The sequence below is a fragment of the Hordeum vulgare genome, chromosome 4H, assembly GCF_904849725.1.
Source record: "Hordeum vulgare subsp. vulgare chromosome 4H, MorexV3_pseudomolecules_assembly, whole genome shotgun sequence".
NCBI lineage: Eukaryota > Viridiplantae > Streptophyta > Magnoliopsida > Poales > Poaceae > Hordeum > Hordeum vulgare.
The window spans coordinates 600,872,160-600,894,183 of NC_058521.1; the positions used below are offsets into that span (position 1 = coordinate 600,872,160).

At 45.0% G+C, this 22,024-nt stretch overlaps 1 protein-coding gene and 1 pseudogene across 1 annotated transcript; both read left to right on the plus strand.

Moving 5' to 3' along the window:
• The first annotated feature begins 1,526 nt into the window (after positions 1-1,526).
• LOC123447493 (probable nicotianamine synthase 2) lies at positions 1,527-2,829 on the plus strand. The gene has a single exon (XM_045124102.1). It carries the CDS (start codon positions 1,614-1,616, stop codon positions 2,619-2,621), a length of 1,008 nt encoding a protein of 335 aa, XP_044980037.1. The 5' UTR covers positions 1,527-1,613; the 3' UTR covers positions 2,622-2,829.
• Positions 2,830-6,494: 3,665 nt separating this feature from the next.
• Positions 6,495-7,171, plus strand: LOC123449959 (annotated as a pseudogene).
• Positions 7,172-22,024: the final 14,853 nt, after the last annotated feature.

Consider the following 22,024-nt stretch of genomic DNA (forward strand, 5'->3'; position numbering starts at 1 on the left):
CATTCACTTATAAGTGTAATTGATAAGTTACTGACACACATATATATATACATGTGCAGCTTCCATTGGATTCTGTTGGACATTCAAATTGATAAGGGAAGAGTTGATGCCTTCGAGCCATTATCGAGACCCTTGGAACAGTTCCAAAGCCTGCAGGACATGCTTCAAGGTTAATTTCAATCATTCTTGCGCTCTATCGGTCTCTTTCGATGATTTTCTGATATATCAATTAATGAAAAACTTAGCAAATCATTATCCTTGTCGGGCAGGATTTGGAAGCGGTCCAAATGTGTGACTCCCGGTATCGAGCCTGAGAAGCTGACCTTTAGAGCGGCTCAGGTAAGTAGTAGTATGATATACTTCTATTTTCAATACATTTATGATGCTAGATTATTATTTTGTTTATATATATTCTATTCTCGTAAAGTGCGACCAGCAGCCACGGGGGACGCATCTATGCGGATACTATGTTTGCGAGACCATTCGCACGTTTAGCTCTGAGCACAAGGATCACAGATTCGACGTAAGCAATGAACATTCACACCTCTATTTTTACCCGTCATTCTTTGTTATCATGATTGGTATTCATATTCATCTCCTCTTCTTATATAGTACACGGCCATGAGGGAGAAGGTCCTACCAGAGCAACGCGCGATTGCTGTTGCAGAGGAGCTTGCGACCTTTCTGAGGACGGAAGTTATAGATGATAAAGGACGATTTAGTGTATCTAGGGGCCATTACTGATGTTCGTCCATGTAATCGAATAGACGGGTTCTAGTCCCGATAATTCAGATCTCCATATAATTGTATATATATGCTCGCTTGTAAGATAAGTTAATCTTATATATATATATATATGCATAATTATTTTTATTTAGAATTATATGAAAACTAATTGCCGAACACCAAACGAGGCATCACGTTAATCTCCCGAACACCTAAACCCTAAAACCCTAAAACCCAAAAATAAACAAAATCTGAAACTCTTTAGTCCCGGTCCGTGTAAAGAACCGGGACTAAAGCGCCTGCCCCTGAGGACGCTCCGAGGCGCCCACGTGGAGCACCTTTAGTCCCGGCTTGAAACAGGACCGGGACTAAAGGTTAGGCCTTTAGTCCCGCCCCTTTAGTCCCGGTTGATGAACCGGGACTAAAGCTCCTTACGGACCGGGGCTATAGGCCCTGTCCCCATTAATGGGCTCCAAGGAAATTCAAGTTCTTTCTATCAAAAAAATAAGTAAAACTAGTCTCTAACCGTGACATTTTCTTGCGTGTATGTGTAGGAGCTTTTAGATAGGAAATGTCTCTAGTCGTAATCAGCCTAAAGGCTAAAATTATTTGGGTACACTCTTTATTCAAAGCGATCTACATACAGACATAGAAAACGCTGTCCACTTCAACAGCAGGACGAGAAGACACAACAGAGGCATGAAACCAGCCTCATTGGGAAGAGACGCGTGAACCGTGCATGCATTCATGCACACCTTTTCTAGCTCCACTCGGGCAGCTCTATATACCCCGTGCTGCCGGCTCCATTAACATCAAGCAATCAGCTCGATCGACCGCTCTCCACTCCACTCCTGTGCCTATCCTGAGGTACCAAGAACACCAGTGAAATGGCTGCCCAGAACAACCAGGAGGTGGATGCCCTGGTGGAGAAGATCACCGGGCTCCATGCCGCAATCGCCAAGCTGCCGTCGCTCAGCCCATCCCCGGACGTCGACGCGCTCTTCACGGAGCTGGTCACGGCGTGCGTTCCACCGAGTCCAGTGGACGTGACCAAGCTCGGGCCGGAGGCGCAGGAGATGCGGGAGGGCCTCATCCGCCTATGCTCCGAGGCCGAGGGGAAGCTGGAGGCGCACTACTCCGACATGCTCGCCGCCTTCGACAAGCCGCTGGATCACCTCGGCATGTTCCCCTACTACAACAACTACATCAACCTCAGCAAGCTCGAGTACGAGCTCCTGGCCCGCTACGTGCCTGGCGGCATCGCCCCGGCCCGCGTCGCGTTCATCGGCTCCGGCCCGCTGCCGTTCAGCTCCTTTGTCCTGGCCGCGCGCCACCTGCCCGACACCATGTTCGACAACTATGACCTGTGCGGCGCGGCCAACGATCGCGCCAGCAAGCTCTTCCGCGCGGATGCGGACGTGGGTGCCCGCATGTCGTTCCACACGGCCGACGTCGCGGACCTCGCCGGCGAGCTCGCCAAGTACGACGTTGTCTTCCTGGCCGCACTCGTCGGCATGGCCGCCGAGGACAAGGCGAAGGTGATCGCGCACCTCGGCGCACACATGGCAGACGGGGCGGCCCTCGTCGTGCGCAGCGCACACGGAGCGCGCGGGTTCCTGTACCCGATCGTCGACCCCCAGGACATCGGCCGAGGCGGGTTCGAGGTGCTGGCCGTGTGCCATCCCGACGACGACGTGGTGAACTCCGTCATCATCGCACAGAAGTCCAAGGACGTGCATGCCGATGGACTTGGCAGCGGGCGTGGTGCCGGTGGACAGTACGCGCGGGGCACGGTGCCTGTTGTCAGCCCCCCGTGCAGGTTCGGCGAGATGGTGGCGGACGTGACCCAGAACCACAAGAGAGACGAGTTTGCCAACGCCGAAGTGGCCTTTTGATCGTTCGCTGCGAGGGTGTGCATCCATGATCCATCCATACCTCGTTGCTTGATTGCATCAAGCTTGCAATCGTATGCATTTCAAGTCACGTGTTGCTTCTATCCAATAATGTACGTGTGGTGTTTACACGCGAATGTCTTGTAGACCTTTGTATGTGTACAAGTGAATTTTAATTCACAAGTATATATAATGGTCACCATTGAAAAGATGTTTAGTGTGTGTTTTCCAATATATGTTTGTGTAAGGTTCATCATCTAATAAAATATGTTTGGAACCCACTATGCAGCGGCGCCGCACCTTGGCGCTCCCGTGCGGCGGCTGTTGTAGAAATGCACAGCGCTTGCAAAGCAAAATAAAAAAGAGAATGATTCATTAGTACTATTAAACTAAGTATTGTCATCACTGAAAAAGTAAGCTAAGTACTGTAATAATGTGGTTAGTTCCTTCTCTTTCTCCTCTGCATGCATGGAATAAAGTCAATAAGATTCCCATTCGTATTTGAAATTTAAAAACTTTTATCTACAAAACTGTTAATTCAATCGATGATCCGTTTTCACCATTGACTTCGTCGTGACGAGTTCTTCGAAACTAGATCCCATGTCGACATGTTTCGTCAACTTTTTTTTCCATTCATAATTGCCACATTTTTTGACCCACCTGCCATATTATTAACCACTTACTTGCCTAAAAAAATAACTTGATTGACACTTTTTAATGTTGTTTCGTACAAAGCCTTGTAGCAATTTTCATTATACATGATATAAAAGCATGTCATTGGTTGTGTTTGTCAATTTAAATATGCCAACTTGTCATGTTTACATATAACTTTGTCAGGAAACTATTTTGTGTGCTTGTTAGTTTAACTATACCGGATTGTCATATTTACAAACGATGACCAAAAAGATTTCTTGTGGTCACTAGTTTTAAATCTGTTGAGTTGTCATATTTTTACGCGCAATCACCTAAAAAAAGTTTTTTTTGCTTGTCATTTTGATTATGTCGAGATGTCATGTTTATATGTAATTTTTAAAAATTTGGCGATTAAGTTATTTTTTATCAGACAAGTAAGTACTTACTAATATGACAAGTAAGTGTAACAAATGTGGTAAGTATGAGCAAAAAAAAGATTGTCGAAACATGTCAACATGGGATTTAGTTTCGAAGATTTCGTCGAAACAAAGTCAATGGTAAAAACGAATCATTGATCGAATTAATGGTTTAAGAGATAAAAGTTTTTGAATTTCGGTCATCTAAAACGAATTAATGACATTTGTATGCATGCATGCATGCATGATGAAGGAAGGACAACCCAAGCCGCCGCATGCAATGGCCACGGTGCGGCGCTTCTAAATAGAATTTCCCAATATGTTTAGGGTTTGTTTAGAGAGTGTTTAATTAGTGTCCATCCGAAAAAAAAAATCATTATGTATTTAAAAGAATCTCACTGTATTTTAAAAATACGACATATCGTATACTAACAAAATGATCACCGTGTATTACAAAAAATTTACCACATCTAAAGAAAAGTTCATCATGCAATAAAAAAATCATATATTAATTTTCTTTTTTCTATTAAAAATTTCATATATTAAAAAAATCATATATTAAAAAATGTTATTGTCTTATGTAATCATATATTAAGAAAATTGTTCAAAATATATTTAAAATATGTTAATCATATATTATAAAAAAGTCATTGTATTCAAAATGTTCACAGCATCTAAATAAAAGTTCATCGTTCAATAAAACAATTCATTATACATGGAATAAATATTCATCCTACATTAAAAAAATGTTTGCACGTATTTGTAAACATGTTCACCAAATACTAAAGCATATATGGAAAACACTAGTCTGGTTTCAGAAATGCAAGAGAAACATTATGTAAAATAACATGCCATATACTCCCTCTGTCCCAAAATAAGTGTCTCAACTTTATACTAGCTTTAGTACAAAATTGTACTAAGCTTAAGACACTTGTTTTGGAACGGAGGGAGTACATTACAACTGTTGATTTGTTCATTTTTTATGTGTGAGATAAGGCTCCATTTTAGAGTTTAGCACAGGCCCTGGATTTTGCCGGTCCAGCCCAGGGTCGGTGTCATACTTGTACAGGAGAACCTTCGTTCAATTGTCAATTTGGTTGAAGATGAAGACATGACTGCCGAGTATTGCTGGCGAAAAAGACAAAATCCCACTGCCAAAATACATAGAAATTATTATTTAAGCATGGATTTGCCGTTCCTTTATCTAGAATGCCACGGGTGTCACTTCTTCATGAAACTTCACATCTTTTTTCATTGCATGGGTGAACTGCACGTCCGCAGAACACTCGAAACATATATGTAAGACAATCAGAAATGTTTGTTTTTTTTTCCTATGTCGTCCCTATAATTATTTATCTGGTTGCACTCAGGCAAAGTTTCACTTTGTATTCTTTTAGGGGCCTTCACTTTGTATTATAACACACATATTGCTTATGCTAAAAATCAAGAAAAGATTAGGGTGTTATACCGATAAAAGCAATGGGGGCAAATCTTCTGATGGAAATGGCCCTGTCAAAGCATTTAAGTTTAGTTCCACTGATATATGATGTATGATGTCATGGGAGTCCAGTCAAAACATTACCCTGACTTCCCTTGGGTAGATTTCCCTAAACTGTGATCTAACACGGAGTTCTTTGAACAATAAATGTGTATCGTGATTTCCGTAAATACAGATTTACAAACAGTGTGAGGCCCCTGACTTCCTTCCTCGTTTTACACAGCACCACCAATGCAGCTCCCTGACATCTCTTCACAAAGTCAGAGGATATGGTTTCAGACATAGCACACTCTCGTGTGTGCATACCTGAAAAGCAATTTCCGGAGCATACCCCTCCTTTTTTACTTTTTAATTTGTAGGAAAAGTTCTATACAACGAATACTTTCAAGACCTACATTTTGAACAAAATTACCTCAAGTAGTAGTTCAGAACATGCCGAAAATAAATACTCCATATTTTTTTTTGCGTGGGAAAATAAATACTTCCTCTATCTCAAAATATAATGCGTTTTTCACACTGTAAAGTACTCCCTCCGTTCCTAAATATAAGTCTTTCTAGAGGTTTCACTAATGAACTACATACGGATGTATATAGACATACTTTAGAGTATAGATTCACTCATTTTGCTCCGTATGTAGACACCTAGTGAAATGTCTTAAAAGACTTATATTTAGGTACGGAGGGAGTATATATGAAATCTAGGCGCTCAAATGGGCGAGTTAACTCAAGGAGTTAGAATATAAATATATCCTGAACAAAAATAAAAAGACCATCACATGGTACTCACTCACACATCATATCTTGGATCCCAATAAATCCTGAATGTTTGGATTTTAGCATTTCACCCCGAACATTTTCTGATGGCAACTTTAGTTGATAGGAGGTGTCGACTTTAGTTGTTAAGACATGGCAATTTTATCTCAGTTCAGAAAATTGCGAACTAAACTTGCCACATAGTGCCAACTAAATTTGCCAGTTCGGAATGAATGCTTAAATGAGGAACATTCGGGATTTATCATTTCCACACATCTTTGTGTAGGAAAGGGTGGAATGTAAATGTTGGAAGCTGCATGGACATCACATCCTTGCGCTCCAGGCTACATTGTGCATGTGCGCCAAGCACGGCCGGTCAAAAGAAGATGCCCACCATGCATGCATGAGTCATGTCACATTCTTCGCTTGACAATCACGCTGGTTCCATGCATTGCACAAGCCATCACCGTTGGGCAACGCGATCAGTGCGGCGGTGTCCGTTGCCCCCATATATATACCACAACATGATTGTTCATATCATTCATCGCTCACTGTTCTAGTGTTGAAGAGAAAGAGATGGACGGATCCACCGTCAACCGACTCGCCGGCCATCGTACTCTTCCTCCTCATACTTGCCCACGCCGGTGGCAACAGCACGCACGGACACGGAGGAGCCTCTGCTGAGCGTCGCCTCGTCGTCGCGCAGCTACAAGGTCGCGGTGACGACAAGACCACCGTGGCCATGCAGAAACACGACATCTCCTTCGCCTGGCAGCGGCGACTGGCACGCCTTCCCGGGGCTTGAGCACCTCTTCCCCGCGTCCACGACCCTCCCGTTCGGCAGCAGCTACAGTGAGCTCATCGGCGGCCTCGCAAACCTGCCGGGCGTGACGCTGGGGCGGGAGGCCATCCGCGTCCTCGCCGCCTACCGCCGGGGGGCCGACGTTGAGCCGGTCAAGCGGGCGCTGGAGCGAGGCCCAGCGGGTGGCGCCCATATCCGGAAGACCGTCGACGACGGATGGGTGACCGGTGCCCGAGTCGGCCCCGAGCACCTACCCTACGTCGAGCACTGGGACACCATGTCCTACGAGATCCTCCGCACCAACCGTACAGGCAAGTGGGACGGGCCATTCACCAAGATGCTGGAGATGGAAGCCAACATCCGCAGCAAGGAGGAGGCGCTCGCCGTGGTCGGGGTGCTGCGGAATGCCGACTTCGAGGAAGTGCTCCAGGCTCACGCCACCCCGATCTAACCTTGAGTCGAGTGAGCATTCATCCTCATGTTCATGCATGCAACTCGTCTATTGATCGGGGATTCTGGAGTCAATGTTTCCTTCATGTTCATCTTAGCTGTAGTGGGATAATCTATGGTTTCAGGTTTCAGCATGCGTGCTTCGAATGCTGTTTCAGGCTTTCAGCCCAATTTCTCAAGTAATTTATATTTCCAAATCTATTCAACAAATGATAAAACTTCTGTAGTCAATTTCCTTGAACAGCCTCACCTACATATTCCCTCCGTTTTTATTTACTACGCATATTAGCTATGACTGAAATGAAATTTTATCAAGTTTGTAGAAAACAATATGAAAATTTATAATAAAAAATTGAAATGATATGAAAGTACATGCAATGATGAATTCAAAGATATAGATTTGGTGATGTATATGCAGGGGCCGTCTTCAAGAATTTAGGGGCCCCAGGTGAAATGTAAATAGGATCTTATTTTTTAAAAGAACATACAAGCAATGGTCACATATGCAAACTCTTGCTTGATTGTAGAATTTCAGATGTATGTTATGGCGTACACATTTAGAAATATACATAATATCGATGATAAAAAGTGAAGGTACCAAACTGATCTCATCCTGTTCTACCTAAAAGCACATCCGTCTAGTACTAATTCTGCTCTAGTTACATTGCACACTATAGATAACTACTACTACTACTAGACAAGCTACAGAGGCAACTAGAAATAGGAACGTTGGCTACAACCAACGGGAAAAAAATGTAGTGGCGCATCCATGAAAAAATCTTGGCACATGATTGACCGGATCATATAGGCTTACCAATTAACAAAACGGCCAAACTGACGAACGGAGCAAGCGGTGGTCGATAGATGAACATCGAATTGGCCTACGTAGTGCGTTTGCACTCCGATCGTTGATGACCTGAACGGTCGCCGGCCGGTGAGATCGTCCATAAAACCTAAAGGATTGGTCTTGTGGCAACCAATCAATTGTAGGCCTGTTTCAGCTCCCATATGATGCTAATGGGCTACATTGTTGGCTCTTTTTTAGATTAAGCTGTACATAATGTTGTTACCTGATGATTCGGGGCCCTGTGCGGTCGGCCAGTTTGGCCTCCTTCATCATCGGCCCTGTGTGTATGTTAATATATTTTTCTATAAGCTTGTTGAAAGTATATGAAGTTTAACTTCAGAATCACCTAATATACGGAGTAAATAAAAATACTAGTCATGCTGCAGCTTAAAGAAAGGCCATTTGTGGCCGGCATGATGAAACTCTGAAACAGATACAATCGAAGATCACGCCAAGTATAGTTCGACTCCCTCCCTACACCCTATAGTAAGCGTGAAAACTGGTTGGAAAAAACGTGAAATGGCAAATCATACTATGTTGGAAAAAACGTGAAAACGCAGAGCAAACGTCCATGAATGCTCGCGCAGTTGCTTTAATTTGTTTGGCTGGACGGAGGACGTACAACACGCGTCTTATGTTTTGCTCGCATGCAAAGCAATCGGCGGCGGCAAGAGAGATTCTGGACATAAATTGCCGAACCTCAACTTGGGCAAAAGATATTGTACTAGATGGCATGATTCTGGATCAAAACCGAGGAAAAATGATCACGGTCATGCATATGATATGGACATCGCGCAACCGATGGACGCATGATCAACCTGTGTATGATCTAGTTCAGTCGGTGAAGATGGTCAGGGATGATCTACTGGTGCTTGATATACCCACAACTCAGGGTGGACACGGTCCGGCCCGGTCCGGTCCCGGTCCGGGCCGGTCCGAGCCGGCGTTTGGACCGGCCGTCGGCGGTCCGGTCCGGACCGGACCGAGCAGGCTGGCGGTCCTCTTTCCAGGACCGCACGGGCGAGGCAAAAGCCCGGGCCGGACCGGCGGACCGGTCAACAGCTCACCGGCGGCGAGGTGGTGATCATGGCATCGGCTATCGAAGGTTGTAGGTCGTAATTGGAAGCGGAGACACAGGGAATAGATGCGGGCACTCATGTAGAGCTCGATACCGACGTCGGGGAGGCCGGAGAAGCAGCGACGGCGACGGAATCGACGACGAACGGCGACGGCCGGAGCTGGAGATGGAGCAAGATCCCGACTGATTCGTGGTGAATCCCATCGATTTGTTACGGGGGGGGGAGGAGATCCGATGCTTGCGAAGCTCCTGGACATGGTGGTTCGTCCTGGAGAGGACAGTGGCCACGTCCTCCTCCATCTCGTGCTCTGGACGACGGCGGCGGCGGCATAGCACGTCTCCCCCCCCCCCCCCCCCGCCTAAGCCGCCACACCTCCAGCACGCCCCTGCCATGCATCCAGCACGCCCTCGCCATGCCTCGCCATGCCGCAACCAGGGCATCGGCGGCCACGACCCCACGAGGCAAGCAGGGCGAGGGCCGGCGAGCTGGCTATGCTGGCGCGGCGGCGCTGCATGGGGCGGCGAGCACACAAGCGCAGCGCACGACGCGCGACGCTAGGCAGTAGCGCAGCATGCAGCAGCGGCTGGCAGCAGCAACGTTAGCAGCGGCAACGGGCGGTAGCAGCGACAGTCGGTAGCGCACGCGCGACTCAGGGTGAGCTGTTCGGTCCGCTTGGTCGGACCGGGCTTTAACCGGACCGGACCGAGCAAATTTCGGTCTTGTTTTGAGGGACCGGACCGGCCGGTTTTTGTGGTCGGGCCTGGACCGAGCCGGCTCGGACCGAGCGGTCCACGAGCGGGCCACGAAGCCCGCTCGGTACGTCCAGGCTGACCCACAACTCGCCGTGGCATCCCTGTTGGTCAGTCTAAATCACTGTGGAGGAGGGGTGGTGTGGCTCGTTCTCACCTGGCCTTCGTTGGAGCTTGGAGTAAACCATTCGTTTGCGTAATTGTTCCACTGATCGCCGAAGCTTTAGCTCTCCGGGATGGGGTCATGTTTGCGCAACATGTGGAGATGGAAGTGGATTGTTTGCAGGTTGTTAACCTCCAATCTTCGCCAACAATGCCCGCTCCATTGTAGCGCCTATGTTAGATGAAATAGAGGAGAAGTTGTCAAGTTTTATTTTCTTTTCTATTCAACAAGTATTAAGCGGTGTCAATAGTTTGGCAGATCTTTGTGCCAACTGCCAAGTATGTGTGTACCTTGTCGGTCTCCGAATGCTGGTTACGCGAATACCCGATTTTCTTAGTTAGCAGCCTTCACGTTAAGACCTGTTAGAGCATCTCTAGTAGAACCCTCAAACCCCCAAACCCTTAAAAATAACCGTTTTTTTACAGTTTTCGTCCGGAAACGGCGTAGACTAGAACCCTTAAACCCTTAAACCCGTAAATATTTTTAAAGGTCCGACCCTCAAACGCCATCGCAGCCTGTAGAAGTGAGGGTTGGGGGGAGTTTCTCCCCCAAACCTGCAATCCATTTCCTCGCGAGCGCGGGAGGAAGTTTCAGCTTCCTTCCCTCCCTCCGCAGCGCCGCCGCCGCTCCGCTCCGCCGCCCCGCCCTCGATCCGCCGCCGCCGCCCCGCCCTTCGCCGCCTGCGCCCCGCCCCGGCCGCCCTCCGCCGCCTGCGCCCCGCCCCGGCCGCCCTCTGCCGCCGCCGGCCCGCCCTCCGCCGCCTGCGCCCCCCGCATCGCGCGGCCGTCCCTCCGCCGCCACGCCCCGCCCCGGCCGCCCTCTGCCGCCGCCGCCCCGCCCTCCGCAGCGCCCCGCCCCGGCCCGCCCCGCCCTCCGCCACGCCCCGCCCCGGCCGGCCCTCCACCCCGGCCGGCCCTCTGCTCCGCCTCCGCCTCCACGCCGGCCCTCCGCCTCCGCCTCCGCCCCGGCTGGCGCTCCGCCTCCGCCTCCACGCCGGTCGCCCCTCCCAGCGCCGCCGCCCCGTCCCGGCCGGCCCTGCCCTCTGCAGGTTCGAATTTTTGCTTTTTTCTTCATTTTTACATTTTTGCTTTTTTCTTCATTTTTACATTTTGACACTCATATTGTAGATGGAGTTGAACAACGCCGACATGGACTCATTGTCGGATTCGTCGGATTGGTCGTCATCCGACGATGCCGACATTGACGAGTTGTTGCAAGACGACGACGTCGAGATGATGAGCCTCCTCGTCGACGTGCAAGCGTTTGAAGACCGCGTGAAGCTTTTGGATCAGAGGAGAGGGTCGAAGATGGGGCGACTCACCATCTACCGGAACCGCGCTCTTGGACACGAGCATTTGATGCGAGACTACTTCGCGGAGGTACCTACATACCCTCCTCGTCTCTTTCGCAGAAGGTACCGGATGAGACGTAGTTTGTTTGTGAAGATTGTCACCGATTGTGAGGCCGCCTCGTATTACTTTAAACGTCGTAGATCCGCCGCCGGTATCATGGGGTTTAGTGCATATCAAAAGATATCAGCGGCAATGCGGGTACTCGCTTATGGCATACCCGCGGATTATACCGACGAGTATCTTCGCATTGGGGAAGATACAACCACGGAGTCCGTCCGTAGGTTTGCCAAGTTGGTCATCCGGTTGTATGGTGAGAAGTATCTTCGGGCACCAAACGAGGAAGATACAAAGAGATTAATGGAAATGAATGAAAAAAGGGGATGGCCGGGGATGCTTGGTAGTCTTGATTGCATGCATTGGAGGTGGAAAAATTGCCCAAAGGCATGGCATGGAATGTATTGCGGTAAAAGCCGTGATGCTACCATTGTGCTTGAGGCCGTAGCATTGGAGGACACATGGATTTGGCATGCATTCTTTGGGTTGCCGGGAACACTCAATGATATCAATGTCCTCAATAGATCTCCATTGTTCAAAAGTTTAATTTCTGGGGATGCTCTAGCTTGCAACTACAAAATCATGAACAATGAGTATTCAATGGGATACTATCTCACCGATGGCATCTATCCCTCATGGGCAACTCTTGTGAAGTCCATCAAGGAGAAAAATGGGGTGCCCTTAACAAGAAAAGAGGCTCATTTCACCAAGGCACAAGAGGCAGCCCGCAAAGATATTGAGAGAGCTTTTGGTATTTTACAAGCAAGGTTTGCCATAGTTCGGGGTCCAGCTCGGTTTTGGGACAAGAAAACCTTGGTGAACATCATGAAATGTTGTGTGATTCTACACAACATGATCCTAGAGGATGAGAGAGGGTTAAACCTCCCTTATTTCTATGACAATGTTGGTACGCGTGTGCAACCGGAAAGAAACCCTTCTCGCATACACGCCTTTCTTGAAGCACATCGTGAGATTGAGGATGCAACCACTCATGGTCGTCTCCGGGATGATCTAATAGAGCACCACTGGCAGTTGGATGGGCGGCGTATTGGCCCATGATGTATCTTTGTTTTACTTTTCTATGTCCTATTTGATTCGAACAATTGTTGTTATTTGCTCAAACATTGTTGTAATGATTTGAATGATTATTGTTTTATTCGGTGTTGTAATAATAACTAGAATGATTATTGTTTTATGTCAAATGTGATTGAATTTGTGATATGTCATATGATGAAATGGGGTGAAATGTGTGATATATGAAATGACAGTTTTAAGGTTTGGGTTGGGGCAAAGAGTAGAACCCTCAAACCCAACCCTTATAACGGAATATTCCGTTATAAGGGTTGGGTTTGAGGGTTCTAGTCTTTGCCCCTGTTTTTCAACCCTTAAAAGTGTCAAAAATGGGCAATTCTCAACCCTTAAAACTGATTTTACATTTAAGGGTTTGAGGGTTCTACTAGAGATGCTCTTAAAGGAATAAAGCTCCCCAATGTTTCAGGGCTTTTTTTTTGTTGGGCTGGTTAACAAAAACACGTAGTACATAAAGAGTGTTTCTTTTTTGAGTTCCTTTTTATGAAATTTACACAAAGAACGCTTTGGTTGTGGGCCTTGCGCATGGTCTTTTATCGCGGCGAGATGTGGAGCGGGGGGAGTCGCGGCGCGATGGGGGGAGGGGTCGCGGCGAGACGTGGAGCGGGGGATTGATTAGCGCTAACGAAAACGTCAGTTTCATTATGTGTTTAGACCCTTGATTAAGTAATTAGACGGCTGAGATTGTGTTTTGGATCTGCCCTCTCGTGCTTTTATTAGTAGAGATGCTACAGACGCAACGCAAAGACACATACATTCACCTGTATAAATGCACGTAAATATATTCTTTCCTTTGAGCATCTCCCAAAGAATAAGCCGGCATATCATCACGTAGCCCCCGCGTCGCTCCCGTGCGAGGGACACGGGCGGATGGTGGCAGCGGTGGCGCGCCCTCCGTCGATCAATTCAAACAGCGGATTGATTCAATTGAGCGTCTGCATCCAGGCTGGGCCATTCTCCATCCCATCTTGTGCTTCAGGTGGCTGGTGACATCGCTCAGTTTCCATGCGTGCTTTGGGAGGACACCAGGAGGCGACGTGATCATTCTTCTCCTCCCTCGTGTGGGGTCTGGGAAGGCAGTGTTGAGTTTTGACCTCCCCGGAGCTCGCTCCCTGCTTCTAAATCCGCCGGTCGTGCCTAGGAGTGCAATTTTACCGTGCTGCGGTTGGTCATCCTGCGCAACGGGGTCTCCTCCCGTGGCTATGAGGCTGCGATGGTGGCGAAGGCACTAATGGAAAACGGGCCTTTGGCCGGAACCCTTTAGTCCCAGCCTGCCTCTGGGCCGGGACTAAAGGCCCGGCCACGTCGCCCCAATTCTCAATGCCTCCTTCGAGGCTTTAGTCCCGGCCCGTAAGGAGTCTTTAGTCCCGGTTCGTGTCCCAAACCGAGACTAAAGGGCTACGCGGCGGGCAGTGATGGTGGCAACCGTTCGTATCCCCCTTTAGTCCCGGTTGATGGCTTAATCCGGGACTAAAGGCCTAACACGTGGCCTTCCGTAGTGGTGGCAACCGTTGGTATACCTCTTTAGTTCCGGTTGGTGGCTCAACTCGGGACTAAAGGCCCAAACGGTTTGCATCCCGCGTCGTTTCGGGCGATGAAAAGCACGAACCGAAGCACAGTCGTCATTTCTCTGTTTCTTCTTCTCTCTCGCTCTTCCTCTCTGTTCTTCTCCTCTCTTCTTCTATTCTCTTCTTCCACCATGCCAACTCGCTTTCAAAAGGTGCTCGCACATGGCACGACCATGCTCGATGTCGTGTACACGAACGAGAGAAGGGAGGTGCCGTTTTTTCTTGAACAGTTGAAGGAAAAATGGCTTGACGCCGCAATGGATCATGAGAAGTTCTTGGGGCTTGATCTGGAGTACACGGCCGATCAACGCGGTGTTGCCGTCATCCAACTATGCTTTGCACGCCATGTCTTGATCTTCCAATGGGCGAGGTAAGTTTTGAGGCTTTCTTTGATCCAAGATAATGACATTGTAAGTTTATTTGTTTCAATCATAGTTGGTTCCCTTCAAATAGTTGTAGTGAAACAATTTTGATTAGTTGAAGGGGAACACAATCTAATTGGAATAGTGTTCCATAATCTGAAAAATCGTATTAGAATCAACTAGTGTTTAATATGTTCCATTGGAATCATAGTTGGTTCCCTTCAAATAGTTGTAGTGAAACAATTTTAATTAGTTGAAGGGGAACACAATCTGATTGGAATAGTGTTCCATAATCTGAAAAATCGTATTAGAATCAACTAGTGTTTAATATGTTCCATTGGAATCATAGTTGGTTCGCTTCAAATAGTTGTAGTGAAACAATTTTGATTAGTTGAAGGGAACACAATCTGATTGGAAATGGTGTTCCACAATCTGAAAAATCTGATTGGTTCAATATGTTCCATTGAAATCATAGTTGTAGTGATACAATTTTATGTGGTGTTCTTTGATCCAAGGTTATGAAAATTGCATATAGCTAGTGATCTCTCTAGGTTCCATTGGATAGCAATATGATATGTCATAGTCATGAAAATTGCATATAGCTAGTGATTTCTCTAGGTTCCATTGGATAGCTATAGTGATCTCTCTAGGTTCCATTGCATATGTTCTATTTGAATCCTAAAGATAATTTTCTCTTTAGTTGTAGTGAAACATGTTTCCTTATTGCAGTAGTATGTAACATTTGTTCCATTTTAATTTGTTTCTGTTGCAGTAGTGACAAGCATTGTCCAGAACTCATGGACTTCCTTCACAGCGGCATCACTTTTGCTACCGTTGAAATAAAGAACGACAAGTTGAAGATGAGGTACAGCTTCGGTATTGAGATACCAACTGGTTGCCTCATTGATCTCCAAACGGTATTCAGGCTTCGACATGTCAGGACTTCGATGGCTCATATGGCAGTTGCCTTGATCGACGAGGAATATGGTGATATGAAGACCAGTTTCCCAAAGTCTCAGCACAAACTTTGGGAGAAGGCCCCACTTGATCCTATCAACATCGAGTATGCAGCAAAAGATGCATACGTTTCATACGAGTTGTACCGCAAGATTCGAGTCGTCAACTATGGCCAGCGTCACCTCGAGGAAGGTGGACATTCTGATTCAGACGAGTAGTGTTCTCAACGTCGAACACTTGTATATATATCTATGGTAGCTATTATTATGTAATGTTTGGACTAGTATCATGTACTGCTTGGACCAATTTATATATGTCTAGTTTCTGTTTGTGTCATTGTAGTTTCTAAATTTGAATGGTTTAGCCCTTTCTAACTTCATTTGCTACCTTTGAATGGTTTAGCCCTTTCTAACTTCATGGTATCATGCATTTCGACCGCATATATATACAAAAAGACTTCAGTTCAAATAAGTTCAAAAAATGAAATCCCTTTTGTAACAGGTCTATTTTTGATTAAAACAGTCATTTAAAAATGAAAGACCATTAGTCCCACGTGGCGTGCAGCGGAACCACATGGCGTGCAGCGGAACCACGTGGCGTGCTGCGGAACCACTTTTGTTGTGGGGGTCGCTTTTCCTTCTTCTCCTTGTGCTAGATATTTGTTATACATTAGGGAAAGAAGGAATGGCGACCATCATCTACGGTCAAAAAATCAGGTGAGGGAGTGTCCACCATACATGAGAGAAGAAGAATGCCGACTGTTGTTGTGGGGGTTGCTTCTCCTTCTTCTCTTTGTGCTAGATATTTGTTATGCACTAGGGGAAGAAGGAGTAGCGACCATCATCGACGGTCGAAAAATCAGGTGAGAGAGTGTCCACCATACATGCTATGTGGGTGAAATGATGATAGCATGCCAACTTTCAACATTTTCATAGTTCATTTGTAGTGCTTTTCAATTTCAGGGTCAACTAGCTCAAAAAAATAAATAAATGCATGAAGAATACTAAATGAAGTCAGAAATTGTTGAAATTTTGTGATGTGCCTTTGAATGGTGCATTTTGAACACACAAAAAGTATGGAGTTCAAATAAGTTCAAAAAAATGAAATCCCTTTGTAAGAGATGAGTTCTCGTTCGAAACGCTCATACTTCGAGAGAGATTGTCCGTTTTGTACACGAAGTGCATCCAGTTTTTATCGTAGCCCTCTCAACTTTTTAACACATGCTATGTTGGTGAAATGATGATAGCATGCCAACTTTCAACATTTTCAGAGTTCATTTGTAGTGCTTTTCAATTTCAGGGTCAACTAGCTCAAAAAAAAAAGTTAATGCACGAAGAATACCAAATGAAGTCAGAAATTGCTGAAATTTTGTGATGTGCCTTTGAATGGTGCATTTTGAACACACGAAAAGTATGGAGTTCAAAGAAGTTCAAAAAAATGAATTCCCTTTGTAAGAGATGAGTTCTCATTCGAAACCCTCATACTTCGAGAGAGATTGTCCGTTTTGTACACGAAGTGCATCCAGTTTTTGTCGTAGCCCTCTCAACTTTTTAACACATGCTATGTGGGTGAAATGATGATAGCATGCCAACTTTCAACATTTTCAGAGTTCATTTGTAGTGCATTTCAATTTCAGGGTCAACTAGCTCAAAAAAAAAGTTAATGCACGAAGAATACCAAATGAAGTCAGAAACTGCTGAAATTGTGTGATGTGCCTTTGAATGGTGCATTTTGAACACACGAAAAGTATGGAGTTCAAATAAGTTCAAAAAATGAAATCCCTTTGTAGGAGATGAGTTCTCGTTCGAAACCCTCATACTTCGAGAGAGATTGTCCGTTTTGTACACGAAGTGCATCCAGTTTTTGTCGTAGCCCTCTCAACTTTTTAACACATGCTATGTGGGTGAAATGATCATAGCATGCCAACTTTCAACATTTTCAGAGTTCATTTGTAGTGCTTTTCAATTTCAGGGTCAACTAGCTCAAAAAAATAAGTAAATGCACGAAGAATACCAAATGAAGTCAGAAATTGTTGAAATTTTTTGATGTGCTTTTGAATGGTGCATTTTGAACACACAAAAAGTATGGAGTTCAAAAAAAGGAAATACCTTTGTAAGAGATGAGTTCTCGTTCGAAACGTTCATACTTCGAGAGAGATTGTCCGTTTTGTACACGAAGTGCATCCAGTTTTTGTCGTAGCCCTCTCAACTTTTTAACACATGCTATGTGGGTGAAATGATGATAGCATGCCAACTTTCAACATTTTCAGAGTTCATTTGTAGTGCTTTTCAATTTCAGGGTCAACTAGCTCAAAAAAAAATAAGTTAATGCACGAAGAATACCAAATGAAGTCAGAAATTGCTGAAATTTTGTGATGTGCCTTTGAATGGTGCATTTTGAACACACGAAAAGTATGGAGTTCAAATAAGTTCAAAAAAATGAAATCCCATTGTAAGAGATGAGTTCTCATTCGAAACCCTCATACTTCGAGAGAGATTGTCCGTTTTGTACACGAAGTGCATCCAGTTTTTGTCGTAGCCCTCACAACTTTTTAACACATGCTATGTGGGTGAAATGATGATAGCATGCCAACTTTCAACATTTTCAGAGTTCATTTGTAGTGCTTTTCAATTTCAGGGTCAACTAGCTCAAAAAAATAAGTAAATGCACGAAGAATACCAAATGAAGTCAGAAATTGTTGAAATTTTTTGATGTGCTTTTGAATGGTGCATTTTGAACACACAAAAAGTATGGAGTTCAAAAAAAGGAAATACCTTTGTAAGAGATGAGTTCTCGTTCGAAACGTTCATACTTCGAGAGAGATTGTCCGTTTTGTACACGAAGTGCATCCAGTTTTTGTCGTTGCCCTCTCAACTTTTTAACACATGCTATGTGGGTGAAATGATGATAGCATGCCAACTTTCAACATTTTCAGAGTTCATTTGTAGTGCTTTTCAATTTCAGGGTCAACTAGCTCAAAAAAAATAAGTAAATGCACGAAGAATACCAAATGAAGTCAGAAATTGTTCAAATTTAGTGATGTGTCTTTGAATGGTGCATTTTGAACACACAAAAAGTATGGAGTTTAAATAAGTTCAAAAAAATGAAATCCCTTTATAAGAGATGAGTTCTCGTTCGAAACGCTGATACTTCGAGAAAGATTGTCGTTTTGTACACGAAGTGCATCTAGTTTTTGTCGTAGCTCTCTCAACTTTTTAACACATGCTATGTGGTTGAAATGATGATAGCATGCCAACTTTCAACATTTTCAGAGTTCATTTGTAGTGCTTTTCAATTTCAGGGTCAACTAGCTCAAAAAAAAATAAGTTAATAGTTTGGATAGTCAAAATAATTACTTTTGAAAATAGAAAATAGTTTTGCATTATTTATTCAATTTCAAACACTTTACATTATCATAGTTTTGTCAAATTCTCAAATATGCAAAAAGAATTTTTAATAAACATAGTTTTAAATTGAAAATAACAAAATAGATAATAGTTTGGATAGTCAAAATAATTACTTTTGAAAATAGAAAATAGTTTTGCATTATTTATTCAATTTCAAACACTTTTCATTATCATAGTTTTGTCAAATTCTCAAATATGCAAAAAGAATTTTTAATAAACATAGTTTTTAATTGAAAATAACAAAATAGATAATAGTTTGGATAGTCAAAATAATTAATTATGAAAATAGAAAATAGTTTTGCATTATTTATTCAATTTCAAACACTTTTCATTATCATAGTTTTGTCAAATTCTCAAATATGCAAAAAGAATTTTTAATAAACATAGTTTTTAATTGAAAATAACAAAATAGATAATAGTTTGGATAGTCAAAATAATTAATTATGAAAATAGAAAATAGTTTTCAATTATTTATTCAATTTCGAACACTTTTCATTATCATAGTTTTGTCAAATTCTCAAATATGCAAAAAGAATTTTTAATAAACATAGTTTTTAATTGAAAATAACAAAATAGATAATAGTTTGGATAGTCAAAATTATTAATTATGAAAATAGAAAAAAATTGAAACTATATTCGAAATCATAGAGAAAATCCAATCTAATTTTTTCTCTAGTGAATTTAGATTGAATTTTTCTCTATAATTTCGAATATAGTTTCAATTTTCAGTGAGTTTAGGCCCGTAAGCGTGCTTTAGAGAGGAGCTCGATGGAGAAGCTGCGACAGGGCTTATAAACAAGTGTTAGTCCCCCTCGCTGGGCGAGGTGGGACTAAACTTATCATGTAGCCGAGGAGGGGCTTTAGTCCCGGTGCATGGCTCCAACCGGGACTATAGACCCCCTTTAGTCCCGGTTGGAGCTCCGCACCGGGACTAAAGACCCCCTTTTCGGCAGGCGAGGAGGCGGGAAACGAGGGGCTTTAGTCCCGGGCCGTGGCTCCACCCGGGACTAAAGGGGGTCTTTAGTCCCGGTTCGAGCCACGCACCGGGACTATAGATCCACCTATATAAGCGGGATTTCGAAAAATTCCAACCCAAATCGTCCATTTCTCTTCTTCTTCCTCTCGTTCTCCTGCCCGGCGCGGCACAACGACGAACTCGACGACGCCGTCAGGCTGCCCGCCGTCCTGCTCGCCGCCGCCTGCCGTCCTCCTCGCCGTCCCGTCCTCCTCGCCGCGTGCCGCCGTCCTCCTCGCCGCGCGCCGTCGACACCTCCGGCCGGTAAGCCCTCCGCCCCCTCCTCCCCAACACTCCGGCCAGTAGAAGAAAAGAAGAAAAAGGAGAAGAAAAGAAGAAAGAGGAGAAGAAAAAGAGAAGAAAAGAAGATGAGGAGAGGAGAAGAAGAGGAAAAATAGAAGAAGAGGAGAAGTAGAAGAAGAGAATAAGAAGAGGAGGAGAAGAAAAGAAGAAAAAGGGAAGGAGAAGAAAAGAAGAAAAATGAGAAGAAAAGAAGAAAAAGGAGAAGAAAAGAAGAAAAAAGGAAGAAAGGAAGAAAAAGGAGAAGAAAGGAAGAAAAAGGAGAAGAGAGGAAGAAAAGGGAGAAGAAAAGAAGAAAAAGAAAAATATTTTTTTGTCATTTAATTCCTATTGTTATTAGGTTTGTGTCACATCCCTAACCCTTAAGCAAGTTAGCCTTGTGCTCATGTCTTCTTTGCATTTGCATCTAAGATTTTTCAACAAGAACAACAAAGTGGCAAAGGAAAAACTCAAAACCCTAGCCACTATTTCAAATAAAGGATTTCTCAAACTAGTTAAAATCAATGAACCCAAAATGGCCTCAAGAAATGTTCAAACTTTCTGATAAATCATGAAAGTAAATGAGCATTGGAGAAAACTATTTTCTTGACACTTTAAGCATTTTAAATTAATGCAAAAGCCACTGGTTTCAAACTTTAAATTTGAAATCAGAAACTATAAATTTTCAAAAATGTTGAAAACTTTGGAAATGGATGGGAATATTATAATAAATAATCAGGTGTGTCTAAAATAATTTTTACCACCTTTTTGGAGCTGAAATAAATAGCAAAACATTAGTTAACAAAACAGAACAAAACAGAAAAGAAAAAGGAGGAAGAAAACCTTACCTGACGCCTGAGGAGGCCCAGCCCACCAGGGGCAGGGTCGTCTTCTTCCTCTGCCTTCTGGCACACGGGAGATCGGCCACGGCGGCCCCCTCCACCTCCTGGTTCGCCGTGGCGAGCTCCAGAGCCTCCGTGCCAGCGCGACGACGGGGATAAGCTCCCCAGGGTCTCCTCTATCCATTCCCGAGCACCGTTTTCCCTCTCCTCTCGGATCTTGCCCTCCCTCCTGCTGCCGCCATTAGAGCTGAGCTCGAGCTCGAGCCGCAGCGCTTCTAGCCACGGGAACATTCCTCCCAGTAGTTCGTTAGCTCCGCCTCATCGAGCCGGTCCTCACTGCAGAAGCCAAAGTCTCCCCGAGCTCTGCATCGCCCCCAACGCCGTCGTCTTCCACCTCCGGCCGCCGGACCTCTCCCGTCGATTCGCTCCCTCCGGCGCACCCCGAGCCCTTCATCAACACCATCGGAACCGCCGTGAGCTCGTCGTCGTTTCCCCTCTCGCCCCACGCTCTTCCGTGCATCGTAGCCCCGTTCCCCACCAAGGCCGAGAGCTTCTCGTCGCCGGTCATGTCGTCGCCGTCGCTGTGGTGTTTGATCCACGCGCTCGAGCTAGGGATCGAGCTCCTGGAGCCTCCAGGAGCGTGATGAGCCCTCCAGCTGCCCTCCGTCGTGCCCGTGGTTGCCGCCGGCCATCCTCCGGTGGGGGTCGACGTGGCAAAGCTAACCCAGCAGCTTAGGGGCTTAATCACTCGCTGACAGTGGGTCCAAGGCCAAGTCAAACCCCAATTAGGACTGGTCAGCGCGGGATTAGTCCCAGAGAGGCTGACCAGTGGGTCCCCCCTGTCAGGTTTGACCTGAACAGGTCGGCTGACCTGCTGACGTCAGTCTGATGCAATAAATAGAATTTCCAGTATAAAACTAATTCCAGGAAATTGCTAAAACTTGTAAAAATCATAGAAATTAATCTGTAACTCCAATGAAAATAATTTATATATGAAAAAGTATCAGAAAAATTCAAGGATTCTGATTATGCTATTTTCAACTATGTTTGAAAAAGTTACAGAACCCTAAAATGTGGAATAAGGATTAATT